Genomic DNA, 12,967 nt, shown 5'->3' with positions numbered 1-12,967 from the left:
TTACTAAAAGCTCACAATATGCTTCTAGATGAAGTATTTTCAAAATATTTTTTTTCTTTTTTTGTGGTTAAAGCTACATTGAATAATGCCCCTATTGACAAGACAAGGGGAAGTACAATTACTGGCTTCCTTGTTCCAATGCAAGCCACGTCGTCCCTCTCTCCTGCAGCACCTCCCCATGCCTTGTCTACAGAACAAACTACGTTGACTTATGTGAAGTTGGACACCTTAGCATCTTGGAGATGAGAGGGTCTGAGCAGGTTTAAAGAGCAAGGAAGGTGCAAAGGGGTTTCTTTGAGTATGACCGGGTTCCCAGGGAGGTTAAGAGTTGAAACTATACATGACATAAGATACATTTATTTCGAGGACCTTTCGCTATGAACCATATTGCACAATGCAGCATTTAGAAATCCATAAACACATTTACTGTATGATATTTCGGTAGCTATACTGATCTATGAAATGTCACAGGGTTTAAGTGGGAAAGTTAGGCTCATATAGTGGAGGGAGAGACGATCAGGGCCAGGGGCCAAACACAGTCAATGGATGGAACGACTCACATGATGTGTGTGTGAGAGAAAGTGAGTTAAGAGTGTGATCTTTCACTGCTCTCTTTGTCCTCACTGCTCTCTTTGTCCTCTGTAAGGAGAAGGAAGGAGAAAGAACACTTCATCTGCCCGAGCATCTTTACTCTGATCCAGGACTGAGACTGGTGCCTCGGCCGGTCCTGGTTCCATTGGATCTGGAATTATTTATGATAAAAAAAGGAAAAAGAAATCCCCACCAGATAGGCTACTCTTGAGCGTGAGAGCGGAATTGACAACATTTATAACAGTGGATCATATACCTCTTGCTCATGAATTCTCTTCGTGAATGTTTTTGGGAGTAATTCTGACGGTGTGAACAAGGTCTCTGGAATCTTTTTAGTGCAGTGGAGCAGCACCCATGGGGACAGTGGTGCTGGTGTGCTGAAGCCAGAGTTGAGTTTTCGTTTAGAAAAGGTCATATCTTCATATACTTGAACTATTTCTTAAACGCTTAAGGGAGACCATTTAAGAACCTGCCACTCCCACCACAAAAGCCTTTTCAGGATCATTCCACGCTGCGGGTACCAGTTCCCTATCGTTTTGAGACATGGGGGCAGCTTTCATGAAGTTCTGCTGCTGCTGCTGTGCTACTGATGACGATGATAAAGAGAAGCAGCCTCTAATCCCGTAAGTAAGAAGAATTGACAAAATTACTAAAAACTACACTGCATACCATCTGATTTACATGCTTTGGCATTTGCGTGCTTTGTGAATAAAGTATAGATGGTTTTATAATTACTGTACAAATGTATAACTGTGTGTGTGACTGACTGACTGACTGTTCATTTTGTGCATGATTCATGTGTTTGTACATGTGGCAGTCATGACCCTCTGGAGTATTTTGACCGGGAAGTCCAGAAACGGCGTGACCAGGAGACCAACCTGTGGAGTGAGCCAGGTGATACCAGCCATTCAGAGAGAGAAGATGACCGCCACCTCTACACGATGCTCCAGGCCAGAACCAAGACCAGCATGGGTTCCAAGGTGAGTAAAACGGATTAGATTAGATGATAGATTCGAATGGACTGTATTGAAACCATATGGATTCATTTGGGTAAAGATTCTTGTAGCATAGAATATCTGAAATGAAATGATTTAGCTGAAAGGGAAAGGATTTGATCCCATATTTGCACATTGTTGTAGGGTTACCGCCGTCTCAGTGTGGATATTGATGCCATGAGAGATACAAGGCGAGAGGTCAGAGACGGATGGAAGACCATCCTGGAGAACTTGGGTAAGAAGTTGATGATCGGCCTGGGCCATGGCTCAGTGGTCCAGGCACCTTGGCTGGTAATCCAGTCTGGCAGTGTGCCGCGGGTTCGACTCCCGATCCCGACGGCCTTTACTGCATGTCTTCCCCCCATCTCTCTCCCCATTTCCTGTCAGCCTACTGTCTGTCCCTCCATAAAATAAAAGAATAAAGCCACAAAAAAAACATTAAAAAAAAAAAATCAGATCATGAGGCATACAGTAGTATGAGACATAGTAGTTAATTATAAAGTGTTAATTATAAACTTTCTCCTTAGGTTTTATGGCAGAAGCAGATTCTCTACTCACAGTAAATCCCAGTGCATCTAATGACCGCATGCGCAACGCCCCCCTGGCGCGTTCCTTGCTGAACACACTTCACACTGAAACCAACATTTTCCAAAGCAAAGATCCCCCACCTGAGAGATACCTATTCATCGTGGTGAGATTCCAAATTATTATTCCAAATTACATTTTTCACACCATGCTGTTTGCATGCATGTTTTGTGGTATAATGGGCAAACAAATGTTGAATTGTTCTCTCTTTTGGATAATTACTTTTCCTTCCACTCTGTCTTTTCTCGCTCCTTCACAGGATCGTCTTATATACTTGGATGTGGCTGATGATTTTGTGCTCAAAGCGAAGCGATTCTATCCTCCCAAGGATGATGATGATGATTCTGATGATGAAGAGGGTGCTGGGCTTGCAATCAACCTGCCTTTGCTTCTGGCCAGGATGGAGGCCAAGAATGCCGTAGAAGACGATGATGAGGAACTGGAAGATGAAAGCTGAAATGATGATTGAAACTATAGAGTGATCCACTGGCTGCTGCAGTGATCACAAACATAAAGCAGGGGGCAGTAGTTGTCAAGGCTGGGGAGAGCCGGAAGAAACAATCTTTTTCAACTCCTGTTCTTCAAGTGCCTCCAACAGAACTTCCACTACTGATTCTGCTGTTGCTTGCAGTTTTAGGCTAAAATATTTCACTTTTCAAGTCATCAAGTTTGACTCTCCTTCAGTTTTCTCCAGGCACATTCTAAAGGGGCTCATCATTGAGTATGAGCTGAATGGTGTCGGATCTTGGCTATTTTCGTCTTCCATAGAGCTTTACTGAGCTTTCACTCTGTTCATTGTTTGGTTCATGCTAAACCTGCAGGGCAGTAATGGTCGTATGAGCAGAGGCGCACCCTTCATATTATGTCTTATGATTATCAGCATACTATTGATTCAATCACAAGATTTCCTCTTGAATATTATTTAACTGGACGAATCGTTATTAACAGAGAATAAACAGCTCAATGATCATGTTTCAGAGCTGTTCTCAAATGAGTTTGTGCTTGGATAATTGTTACTGTTAACATAATACATATTATGAAGGTTGACTTAGCTCTGAACAGAAAAGTAATGAATATGAATATAATAGTACGGCTAGTAAGTTTAAATGGATGTGTTTGCGTGAGTAAGATGAAATTCAGTGGATGTTGTAGGGTGATTTCTTCACCCTCTAACAGTGGCAACATAGAGAATATGGGTGATTTTGGATGTTGTGTGTTTGTTTATGCATGTGTTCTGGTGGGATGTTGATGCTGAAATAAACTTGCAACCTGAAGCCTAGTTAAGTGCATCTTGTCACATGTTTGTACAAACCATGTTGCAGGGAGCTGCACTGTCTCATCTGGACTGCTTTATATGGCATTAAATTAAACCACGATCGCTCATAGAAATACATATCACAGAGAAGACAACTGTAGAATCTGCATGTACACAAGGTGTTCAAACCCCCAAAATAGTACTGGCAGGGTTAGTTGCGGGTAGCGGTGAGTCAGACACCAGTATTGGGCATATGACTAAGCATTCCTCTGAGGTGGAATACAACAATCTACAATGTATGTCTACGCTCTCACATGGCCTGCCTGTTGTGGGTGGCTGGCTGCTGGTTTGGTGAACCCTGTTCCACAGACATGGCCCTCCTGGATTGTGTTCGCTTGCCCGGCATCTCACCTTCCCACTGGGAACCCCCTGGTGGTGATGTTGATGCTGATAAGTTGGCTGTTGTTATGTAAGAGAGACTCTGTTAAGAGCATTGCTTTAAAATGTGGCACCAGCCGGCTGTTACAGTGTCAAATGGTGCTTGTGCGTGCATGGCACACACACACACACACACACAAGAATTGTAGTAGCAGCTCATTTGTTGGCATATTTCTCCTTTCATTTGCAGAGGTCGACAAATTAACTTTCTGTTCATTTTTGAGTGGTGCAACCACTCCAAGGAACAGCAATGTCCGTCCGTCCGTCCGTCCGTCCTCACCTATGTGTCCTCACCTATGTGACTATGAGTAGCAGTAGGGGCAAAAGTGGCGCTGTTGTGCCAGAAACAGCCCCCTTTCCACGCCCACTTCCGGTAGATAGTGGTGTCATTTAACATTAGGCATTTACACTTTTTTTCTCTGGAGAATCTAAGTACATTTCCTAATGTTAAAATGTCAAAGACCGATAATAATATGAAGAAAACACAATGGTATAACAACTCAAATAAGTAGAATAAACCTTACCTTTACAAAACGGTATTTTGTGGCTTGTGAAAATACCTCTTTTAACATGGAAGCCTATGGACTGCAAAAGAAAATAACACCACTATCTCCAAAAGGGAAATGCTGTGAGATAGGCCTATTACAGAGAGAGAGAGAGAGAGAGAGTGGCAGGGGGAGAGGGGAGTTGCACCACTCAGTTCACACAGGTGTTATTTTTCATTTTCCCTTGGGGTTCACCTGTGTTGATACTGTAGCTTGTCCCTGTCTTTCCACTTCATTTACTCTGCCACCAACAAATGTAACTTACCACAAGAAATTTCCCTGCCACCTGTCAGGGCCTCAACCGCCCTCTGCTGTCCAACCCCTCCCACTCTCCTTAGCATGCGTTCCTGATAGTGACAGCTCATTTAAATGTCACTTCTCAGCAGCTGTGACAGCGCAGTTACACAACTCCAGGTGCTTCTAGGCCAGCCAATGGGCCTGAAGGATCACTGGCAGAAATCACCTCATCGCTATTCACCTTTATGGCCCTTCTGCAGCCCTGGCCTCGTTTGAATAGCAGAGACATGACTCACAACAGTACTGCTGTCCAGATTGTGCTTGGGTCTCTGTAATGTAATGCAACTTTATGAGTACTAGGGCTGCCTTACTGGGAATCTGTAATAAAAAATAAAATAATACATACACAATTTCCAATTCAGATAACCCTTTGCTCGGTTCAAAGTCGCTTCAATAAACATCTGATCTCACCACTGAAGTATATACTTCACATAGTGACTTAAGTTTCTGAAATGACATTTGTGGTTGCCATGGCTGCATAACATAACTCGGTAACATAACTGAACCGTCTCTTTCTTCCCTCTCCACACACACACACACACACACACACACACACACACACAGAGATAAATGTCACCCTGAATGTGATACTGGAAAGGTGTGGATATGAAGTTGAGATATTGCTGTTCTCAGTCATCAGAGCTTGACAGGTAGATGGAAAAATAACACTGAATATTTGTGTTTGGAATCTAGGACAATGTTTTAGCAGCACAAGAAGGTCAGCCAGTTGGATCCAAAAATGCAAACGAAATGTGAACTGTGAAAGACAAAAAGCCATAGCCAATTAGCCATAACTGCCATAAGTTAAACTGGATGAGCATGTTTATTTGAATGATCAATCAATCAACTGTGTCTGTATAATGTTAATGCGACTGTAGGTCGCAGATTACTATGAAAACCTACAAAACCTGTCAGTCGTTCTGTCACGCCACCATATATGGCCGTCAGTCCCTCACGCTTCAGGACACGTCATGCCACCATATGGCTGCCAGTCCGTCATGCCTAGATCATCAGCCAGATGTGCATATATGGAGCCGGCCTGCAACTCTACATCTGACCTCAAACCCTTAGATCTCCATATATGGAGCTGACCTGTTCTGACATTCCATATGTTGATATTCCCCCACCCGTCCTTCCTCTTCGATGTCTCCCTTTTGACTGCGTGTCCATTAAAAAACTAGATGGGCCTGCCCCAAAGTTATTAGCGCAGCCGGCGAAAACTAGAGTTCTCAACAGGCCTCTACCTTTTCCCTAACTGGACTGGCCCGAGGCCCCGTCTGGCCTTACTAATATTAGCACACATTTTTCGCCCTACCCGTCCCGAAAACGTGAAAAAAACAACAACAAAAAAGTCCATAATGGGCATTCCCAGACCTGTAGTTTCAGCGCGACTTCGCCCTCAGCGACCTCAGTCGCCCTTTAGGAGGTGTGTGTGTGTGTGTGTGTGTGTGTGTGTGTGTGTGTGTGTGTGTGTGTGTGTGTGTGTGTGTGTGTGTGTGTGTGTGTGTGTGTGTGTGTGTGTGTGTGTGTGTGTGTGTGTGTGTGTGTGTGTGTGTGTGTGTGTGTGTGTGTGTGTGTGTTCTCAATGGATTTTTGCTGTCTATATTGATGTGAGTTGATGACATCATTGGCTGATGTGGATGAGTGAGTCAACACTGGCAGTAGCCTCAGACCCGGGCGGTAACGCCACACCGGAAGACTAGCAGCAGTCAGAAGTTATGTATACATGCGCGCGTGCGTGTGTGTGTGTGCGTGCGTGCGGCACACTCGTCACATTCTGTAACATGAGGTGATTATGACCAACATGGTGCTGTCATTGAAGCAATGAATGATTGCTGGAAGAACTGTCACTGCTGCCTGGTAGTGGCATGTTGACGTTGTAAGGTCATTCGATATAAATGACCCCTCATTTCATATTGGAACCAGCTGGTTCACCTGTCAAATTAACTCTGTGATTTACATTTCTATTTTTATTTTTATTTGCTCCTACATAGCTCTGTTTTTGCTTTTTGTTTCATCACACAATTTAATTGAAATTGTCCAACCAAAATATTTTCTCCCTGATTTCAAGTAATAAAGTAAAGTAAACTAAACTATTATAGAGGGTATTCGCAATTTCGCATGCATAAAGTCAGTGGAAAAGTGAGTTTAACGTCATTTAATGCAATCAGAAAGTTGTTTTTTGCAGTCAGCAATAGGCATTCCCGCATAACTTCTCAGTATGATGATGATGTCACACGCATACCCTACCCTCTATAGGCAGGCGGGATTATGGTGCTCCTCAATCAAGGATTATTTAATACATAGGCTTTGGCTGAAGCTCGATGGCCTTGGGTGACAAAAGGATTGGTCGGATTTTGTGTGTGGCATTTTTATGCTTTAATTCAAGTTAGAGACATAACCAAGAGCAAAGATAGAGGAGGGACAAGCGAGACAAGACATGGGGTCATAGAGTTAAGAGTTTGTACGGCAGACTGTTGCAACTGTTCATGTTTGTGGTAGCCGAAGTGGGCAGAAGTGAAGCTACACTCAACGTGCTATTACAATTTGGGTACGATTAGATGCTGCATTCAATCATGATATTATGGCCACCATGAGGCAATTTGAAAAATGTTAGGTTGCCTGTTCACAAACCCACGGGACAAAAACAGTATTCTCATCATGGCCGTCCTGGCCTAGATGAGATAATAAAGTAATTTGAAGCAAACAACGCACCAGATTGGACAGATTCCACAATCTTTATTATACAGTAATTTAAAAAAAAAAAAGTATTATCACCCATAGGTATTTGTCGTTGCCCAGTTTATCCAACTGGGATATTACCTTCACCCCCTTGCAAATAAAGGCAGAGTATGTGATAATAACGTGACACAGTTACGTTTTCACCGCATGCTGAACTGCCACATTGAGCATCTTCAATGCCATGTCAAATATGGATGCAAACTTTGCATCTAAACACGTACAGTTTCTGTTGATGGTTTGGTAAAATTCACAGCTGAGGACAGAGTTTATCCATGCAGGCACAAAGGAACCAATGACAGGATGTCTGGATAATAATCATATTAATACATTACAATGACAAAATTATGGTAGGAGAGGACTGGAGTAAACTACACCAGTATAGGCCGTATTATATGTTTATAATGGGGAATGTTTTAATTTCCAGGAAAATGGTGGGAGGGGTGCATTTTGGTACATTTAGGATTTTAAGGACCAGTGGCCCGGCATATATCAAATACTTTGTGTTATTACCTAGTCTGGATATACTGACCGGCCCTGGCATTTAGCACACTTTTTTTTCTTTTTCTTTTTTTTTAATATTTTTTATCCCACGATTTTGCAACCCATTTTTTCACCCAGTGTCAATTATCTAATGTAATCCTGGGCACTACACTTCGTTTAGCACTCTCTATTGGAAAGGTGTTTGGTAACTCAACTCAACTGATCCATTAATTGATCCGATTTTTTGTGTTGCATAAACACTGTCTGGATCCCTTCTCCACTTCCAAGTAGTTCATATTGGTTCATGTGTTGTGATGATGTTCATTTGCAGTGGTGTTGAAATCCTGCTCTAGTATGCTGTACTGTACAGCATTCCATACATGCTGTACTGTACAGCATTCCATACATGCTGTACAGGGATTTGTGTGGTATGGGGGTATGGTGCGCGCGTGCATGTGAGCGAGAGAGAGTGCAAGAGTGAGTGAGTGAGTGAGAGTGACTGACTGACTGAGTATAATATGCTATTTGTTTGTGAAAAACAAATGAGCTTATATCTTTCCACATTAGTGAGGTGCCACAAGCAGTTCCATGACATGTACATCAAGACCAATATTGTCTATTAAGATTCCTCTTCCAGGAACAAACCCCTTGTGACTGTCAACTTGTTTTCCATAGATTGTCTCTATTTGTGTGTGAAGAGAGTGAGACAGATCCCTTCACCCCTGACTGAACCACCGGTACGAGGCAGCTGAAGTGGAAATTGCTGGGTCCAGTGGTAATAAAGGGGATTGGGGATTACAGTGTGAGTGTCAGGGGATTTTTGGCCCAATTACCCGTAACCCCTCTTCAGTGTGAGTTCCAGATCTTGGGAAATGAGACAGTGGGGGTACTTGGTGTCGGATGTCAGCATGCACTGATAGTAGTGTGACATCGCTGATCGGGAATAGCAACAGGGCGGCTATAAAAGTCACAGATGGACACGGTCCATGACACAGACAGCGGCAGAGAGAAAGAGAGTCTGAACGAGACGAGGAGAGGAGAAAGAGCATCCCTGATTTGCTGGGCACACATCGACAACCACTGACAGGCTGACAGACTGCAGTAATCACACTCAAAGCCAGAGAGAAGCCACTGACTGTCCTGAGAGGAGATAGACGAGCGCGGAGGAAAAAAGCCAGACCAGCGATAAGACTAACTGACAGATCTGTCCACAGCAGCAGAGAGATGATGCCATCAGTGTGTACCATCATGGAGAAGTGCAATGGGGCTGTGGTGGAGGCCCAGCTGGCCTGTACCCTACGAGAGGAGAACAAGGCCCAGAAGGAGAGCTACACTGCCGATTGGCACAGTGTTACCCTAAAGACTGTGCCCCAGGACAGGTGAGCCCTTACTGAGCTATACACAGTAAAATAATTCCTTTTAAGGTAGTGTAAGTGCGATTTTTCTTCTAGTGTGAAAAGGTTAAAGCCCTATATTCTGATAGTAATCATTGCTGAGTGTTTGTTCAGTAACAGGGTTCTCTCCAGCTCTTTAACAGAAAATAGGTTTTGAGGTGGGTTGCCAATGTAATCGTATCAGGATAGAGTACCTATTTATCAGCTTAAATGTTATAATGTTCCAGCGATTCAGAGGCTGGAGCCAGGCTAATTTAACACTTATTAAAACAAACAATTAATACGGTTAGATTGTATGTAGGCTAGTCTGACACATACTGAAGCCTCAATGTACACATGGTCCTCAATTAGATTATTAATTAAATCAGCCCTTTCATCATCAAATTGAAGATTTATTTTTCGGCGGCAATGGTTTGGCTGTTTGTAGAATTCTGAAAGGTATCCAAGGTCTAATCAAGCAAGTGAATCATTCTGAGATGGTATCTTCTTCTCTTTCTCTGATGCTTGCAGGCAGAACATGAACATGAATGACAGCTCTCGTAGGGAAACTCTGGCCCGACAGTGGCAGGTCCGCTCCCTCGTACAGATCTGTCCTTCCGGTGTCTACAGAGTGGGCACTGTGGAGCAGGGTGTTAGAGAACACCAGCTGCTGCCAAAGAGGAACACCCTGCCTCTGCCCATCTTCACCCCCGCAGAGCTGGGTATCAGGCTGGGCCGCGGAGCCGCACACACCGAAGAGGACCTACGGCCCTTCCCCAAGCCGGATGGAGCCTGCCCCGACAAGAGAAGTGTGGATGAGATCACCAGGGACCTTCCACCCGTCAAACCGATTCGCATGGAATTTGCCAAAGCACCAAAAGAACTGGGCCGCTCCATGTCACTGGAAGTACAGAGAGGCTGAAAGCCAAAACAGACGAGAGGGAGGGGAGTTTGAGCGACGACGAGAAGGATAGCACATGGGCTGGGTTATTAAAGGGGCATAGTTTACCAGAAAAGAGCATGAACAGTGTATAGATTTAATTCATAGTGACATTCACCCACAATCCCTATTAATGTTATCTATATCCTAAAATGGGAAGCGGAGTACCAGGGAAGTGTTATGCTTTGCCATTGTCTTTGACATTTGGTGGGCAATGGTATTATTATGACAGGAAGGCATCTCTGTTAAGATGGACCGGCAGACGTGTTGTGGGGTGTGTTCTTTCAGCTGTGCGATGGGCTAATCTCTGCCTGGAAAATATTGCAGCCTGGCTGGCTGGCCGTAAGCCATTGTCATGTCTGCACTCTGCAGCACACTAAATGGCCACCCCTTGACCCCTTCCCCAGCTAGTCATAGACAGGCCAAAATGTGCATTTACTGTAGAACGGCTGTCAAACAGCATTGTATAGAACATTGCATGGAACAGTGCACATAAGCTCAGTTGCAATGTTTATTTTGCATTAAAAAAGTGAAAGTAATGTATCGTAAGGAAAGTGAAGTGTACTTGAAATTATTGTAGTATTATGGTTTATACTTCTACTGTATATGGTGAGGCCATTATGTTCCGATTCAGAATGTCACAAAGAGAAAACTAAGACAAGGACAAGCAGAATGGAGGTGCGAGTGAATAACATGCCTTGGCATTAGTGGTTCACATTCATAACAATAGCTGGTCAGCCTCCAGGAGCACTAGAAGACCTTGACAATCTTTGATCCTTCTAAAGCATTCAGAATGTTCCAGCATGATTGCACCCCCACCATGCCAAGCCAGAGGAGGTGTGTGTGTCTACTGTCTATGTGTGCATGTTTGAGAGAGAGAGAGAGAGAGAGAGAGAGAGAGAGAGAGAGAGAGAGATAGGACTGACACCTCTGATCAGAAGAAGCATCTAATAAAATGACCTTTAGAACTCTACTTTTGAATCAGAAAAAAATGTATTGTAAGTGTGCAGTGTCATTTCAAATATTTTATTTTTCTATGAATAAAAGATAATGTTGAGTTGCATTTCCCTCTGTTTCCTCATTTTCTTTCTGTGAGGCCATAAGTCATAAACATTATATTCATATTATTGATGGATAATCATTAGGCGAGAGAGTGGAGTTCTTAATTGGCCTCTGAAAACCATGAAACAATCCGACTAGCAACCGCTCCCAGCCTAAAAATAAATAAATAAAAAACAGCTTGCTGATGCGCAATCCTGCTGCAATACACCTAGCATTCATCTTTCAAGTGACAACTAGGCTAGGTGTATCACTGCTTAACTTAAGGATTCCTAGACATATTACGATCACAGACTGTTCCTCCTTCTGGATTGGAGGAGGCCCAGACATAAACAGACTATGAGGTGGGTAGCAAAGAGACTGCCAGACCAGACCAGACCAGACGGTACAAGTAGCTTGGTGTCAGTGCTGCATAGGTTGTCTCCAATCATTTGGGTACACGCTGTGAAAACATCTCCCTCCCTCAACGTTACCGCACCCACTTCACCACTTAAAGGAGTCTCTCATTTATTTTTCATATGTTCCTCTCCAACACGTCTCTGTCCAGTGCCCAGAACATGCCGTCCCTGTTTAACCTGATGATGCTTGTCAGTGTCGTGGCGTCGTCTGCTTTCTAAGCAAACAAACAGGATTGGTGAGGTGCTGCTGACCTAAATAAACAAGTATAAAAGCAAAGAAAACATGCAGACACACAGCACAGCACAGCACAGGACAGCACAGCATTATTTGAAACCCCACCTTTCAACCTAGAAAGGTCTTCTTCAGGGAATGATTATGAAACATACAGTTTAACCTGACTAACCTCCTTTCGGTGGTTCTATTAGTTTTTACTTAACTATAAATGCCTTAAATTGTACATATTATACATAGAGGAGTAGAAGTAGGATAAAGTATAACAATAATGGAAATAATGAAGTAAAATAAAAGTACCTGAAATTGTAGTATATGTACAGTTGAGTGAATTGTCTCTTTTTGTTTTTTTTTATCTCTCTCATGTTCATCTGTCTTACCCACCCCTCCTGGCAGAGCATAGTGGTTTTGGTATTAATAGCTGGGTAAACACTGGCATTGCCCTGGAGACAGTAGAGAGACAGACACGTCGGCACGTTCTTCCATGAGCTCTTAATCTGGCTATTATATTAGAGATTTAGGTGTTCATCCTTTGCCCTCTATCTTAAAAAGAACCCACTCACACAACCTTCCGAAACCCCCATGCAGTCACGAGCATAATCTGCAATACAACAAGTTGTCAAAGTTCTGGCAAATGAGCTGAATCCCCCTCGGTGGGCGACCAGGAAGTTAAAATATTAACCACCAGACCTGGATCAAATAGTATCGTAATTACATTTTTGGAATCTGTTTTACTCTCCTTGGGGTACCAAAGGAATGAGTGACTTAAAGAGGATTATTCATAAATGTATCAGAAATCACACCCGTGTGAAGTGAGTGTTGCAACTCCATGTGGGGGTCCCTGGGGCGTCCCCGGAAGTTCCAGACCTATAGGAACGGCCCGGTTCCGACGAGCCGTCCCGCGTCGAAAATGATTGAGAAATGATTGTTACCGTGTGCCACTCAGCAGGCGTTAGATCCCGGGTATGATTATGTCACTCGCATAGCCTCTATTGTTCAAGTTCTAACAAATCCTAAGAATTGGGCCACATTTACAC

General features: G+C 43.4%; 2 protein-coding genes across 2 annotated transcripts; both read left to right on the top strand.

Annotated features, from left to right (window-relative positions):
• Positions 1-799: 799 nt before the first annotated feature.
• LOC306937725 (melanoregulin) lies at positions 800-3,406 on the top strand. The gene is made up of 5 exons (XM_079521639.1): positions 800-1,214; positions 1,409-1,571; positions 1,731-1,821; positions 2,114-2,277; positions 2,431-3,406. Exons 1-5 carry the CDS (start codon positions 1,135-1,137, stop codon positions 2,626-2,628), a joined length of 696 nt encoding a protein of 231 aa, XP_079377765.1. The 5' UTR covers positions 800-1,134; the 3' UTR covers positions 2,629-3,406.
• A 5,524-nt stretch (positions 3,407-8,930) lies between these two features.
• tcap (titin-cap (telethonin)) lies at positions 8,931-11,304 on the top strand. Its single transcript, XM_079521644.1, has 2 exons — positions 8,931-9,307; positions 9,833-11,304. Exons 1-2 carry the CDS (start codon positions 9,153-9,155, stop codon positions 10,221-10,223), a joined length of 546 nt encoding a protein of 181 aa, XP_079377770.1. The 5' UTR covers positions 8,931-9,152; the 3' UTR covers positions 10,224-11,304.
• The last annotated feature ends 1,663 nt before the right edge of the window (positions 11,305-12,967 follow it).

The sequence above is a fragment of the Electrona antarctica genome, assembly GCF_951216825.1.
Source record: "Electrona antarctica genome assembly, chromosome: 14".
NCBI classification, from domain to species: Eukaryota; Metazoa; Chordata; class Actinopteri; order Myctophiformes; family Myctophidae; genus Electrona; species Electrona antarctica.
Note: the sequence above shows the minus strand (reverse complement) of the source record. Positions and strands in the feature narration are given on the sequence as shown.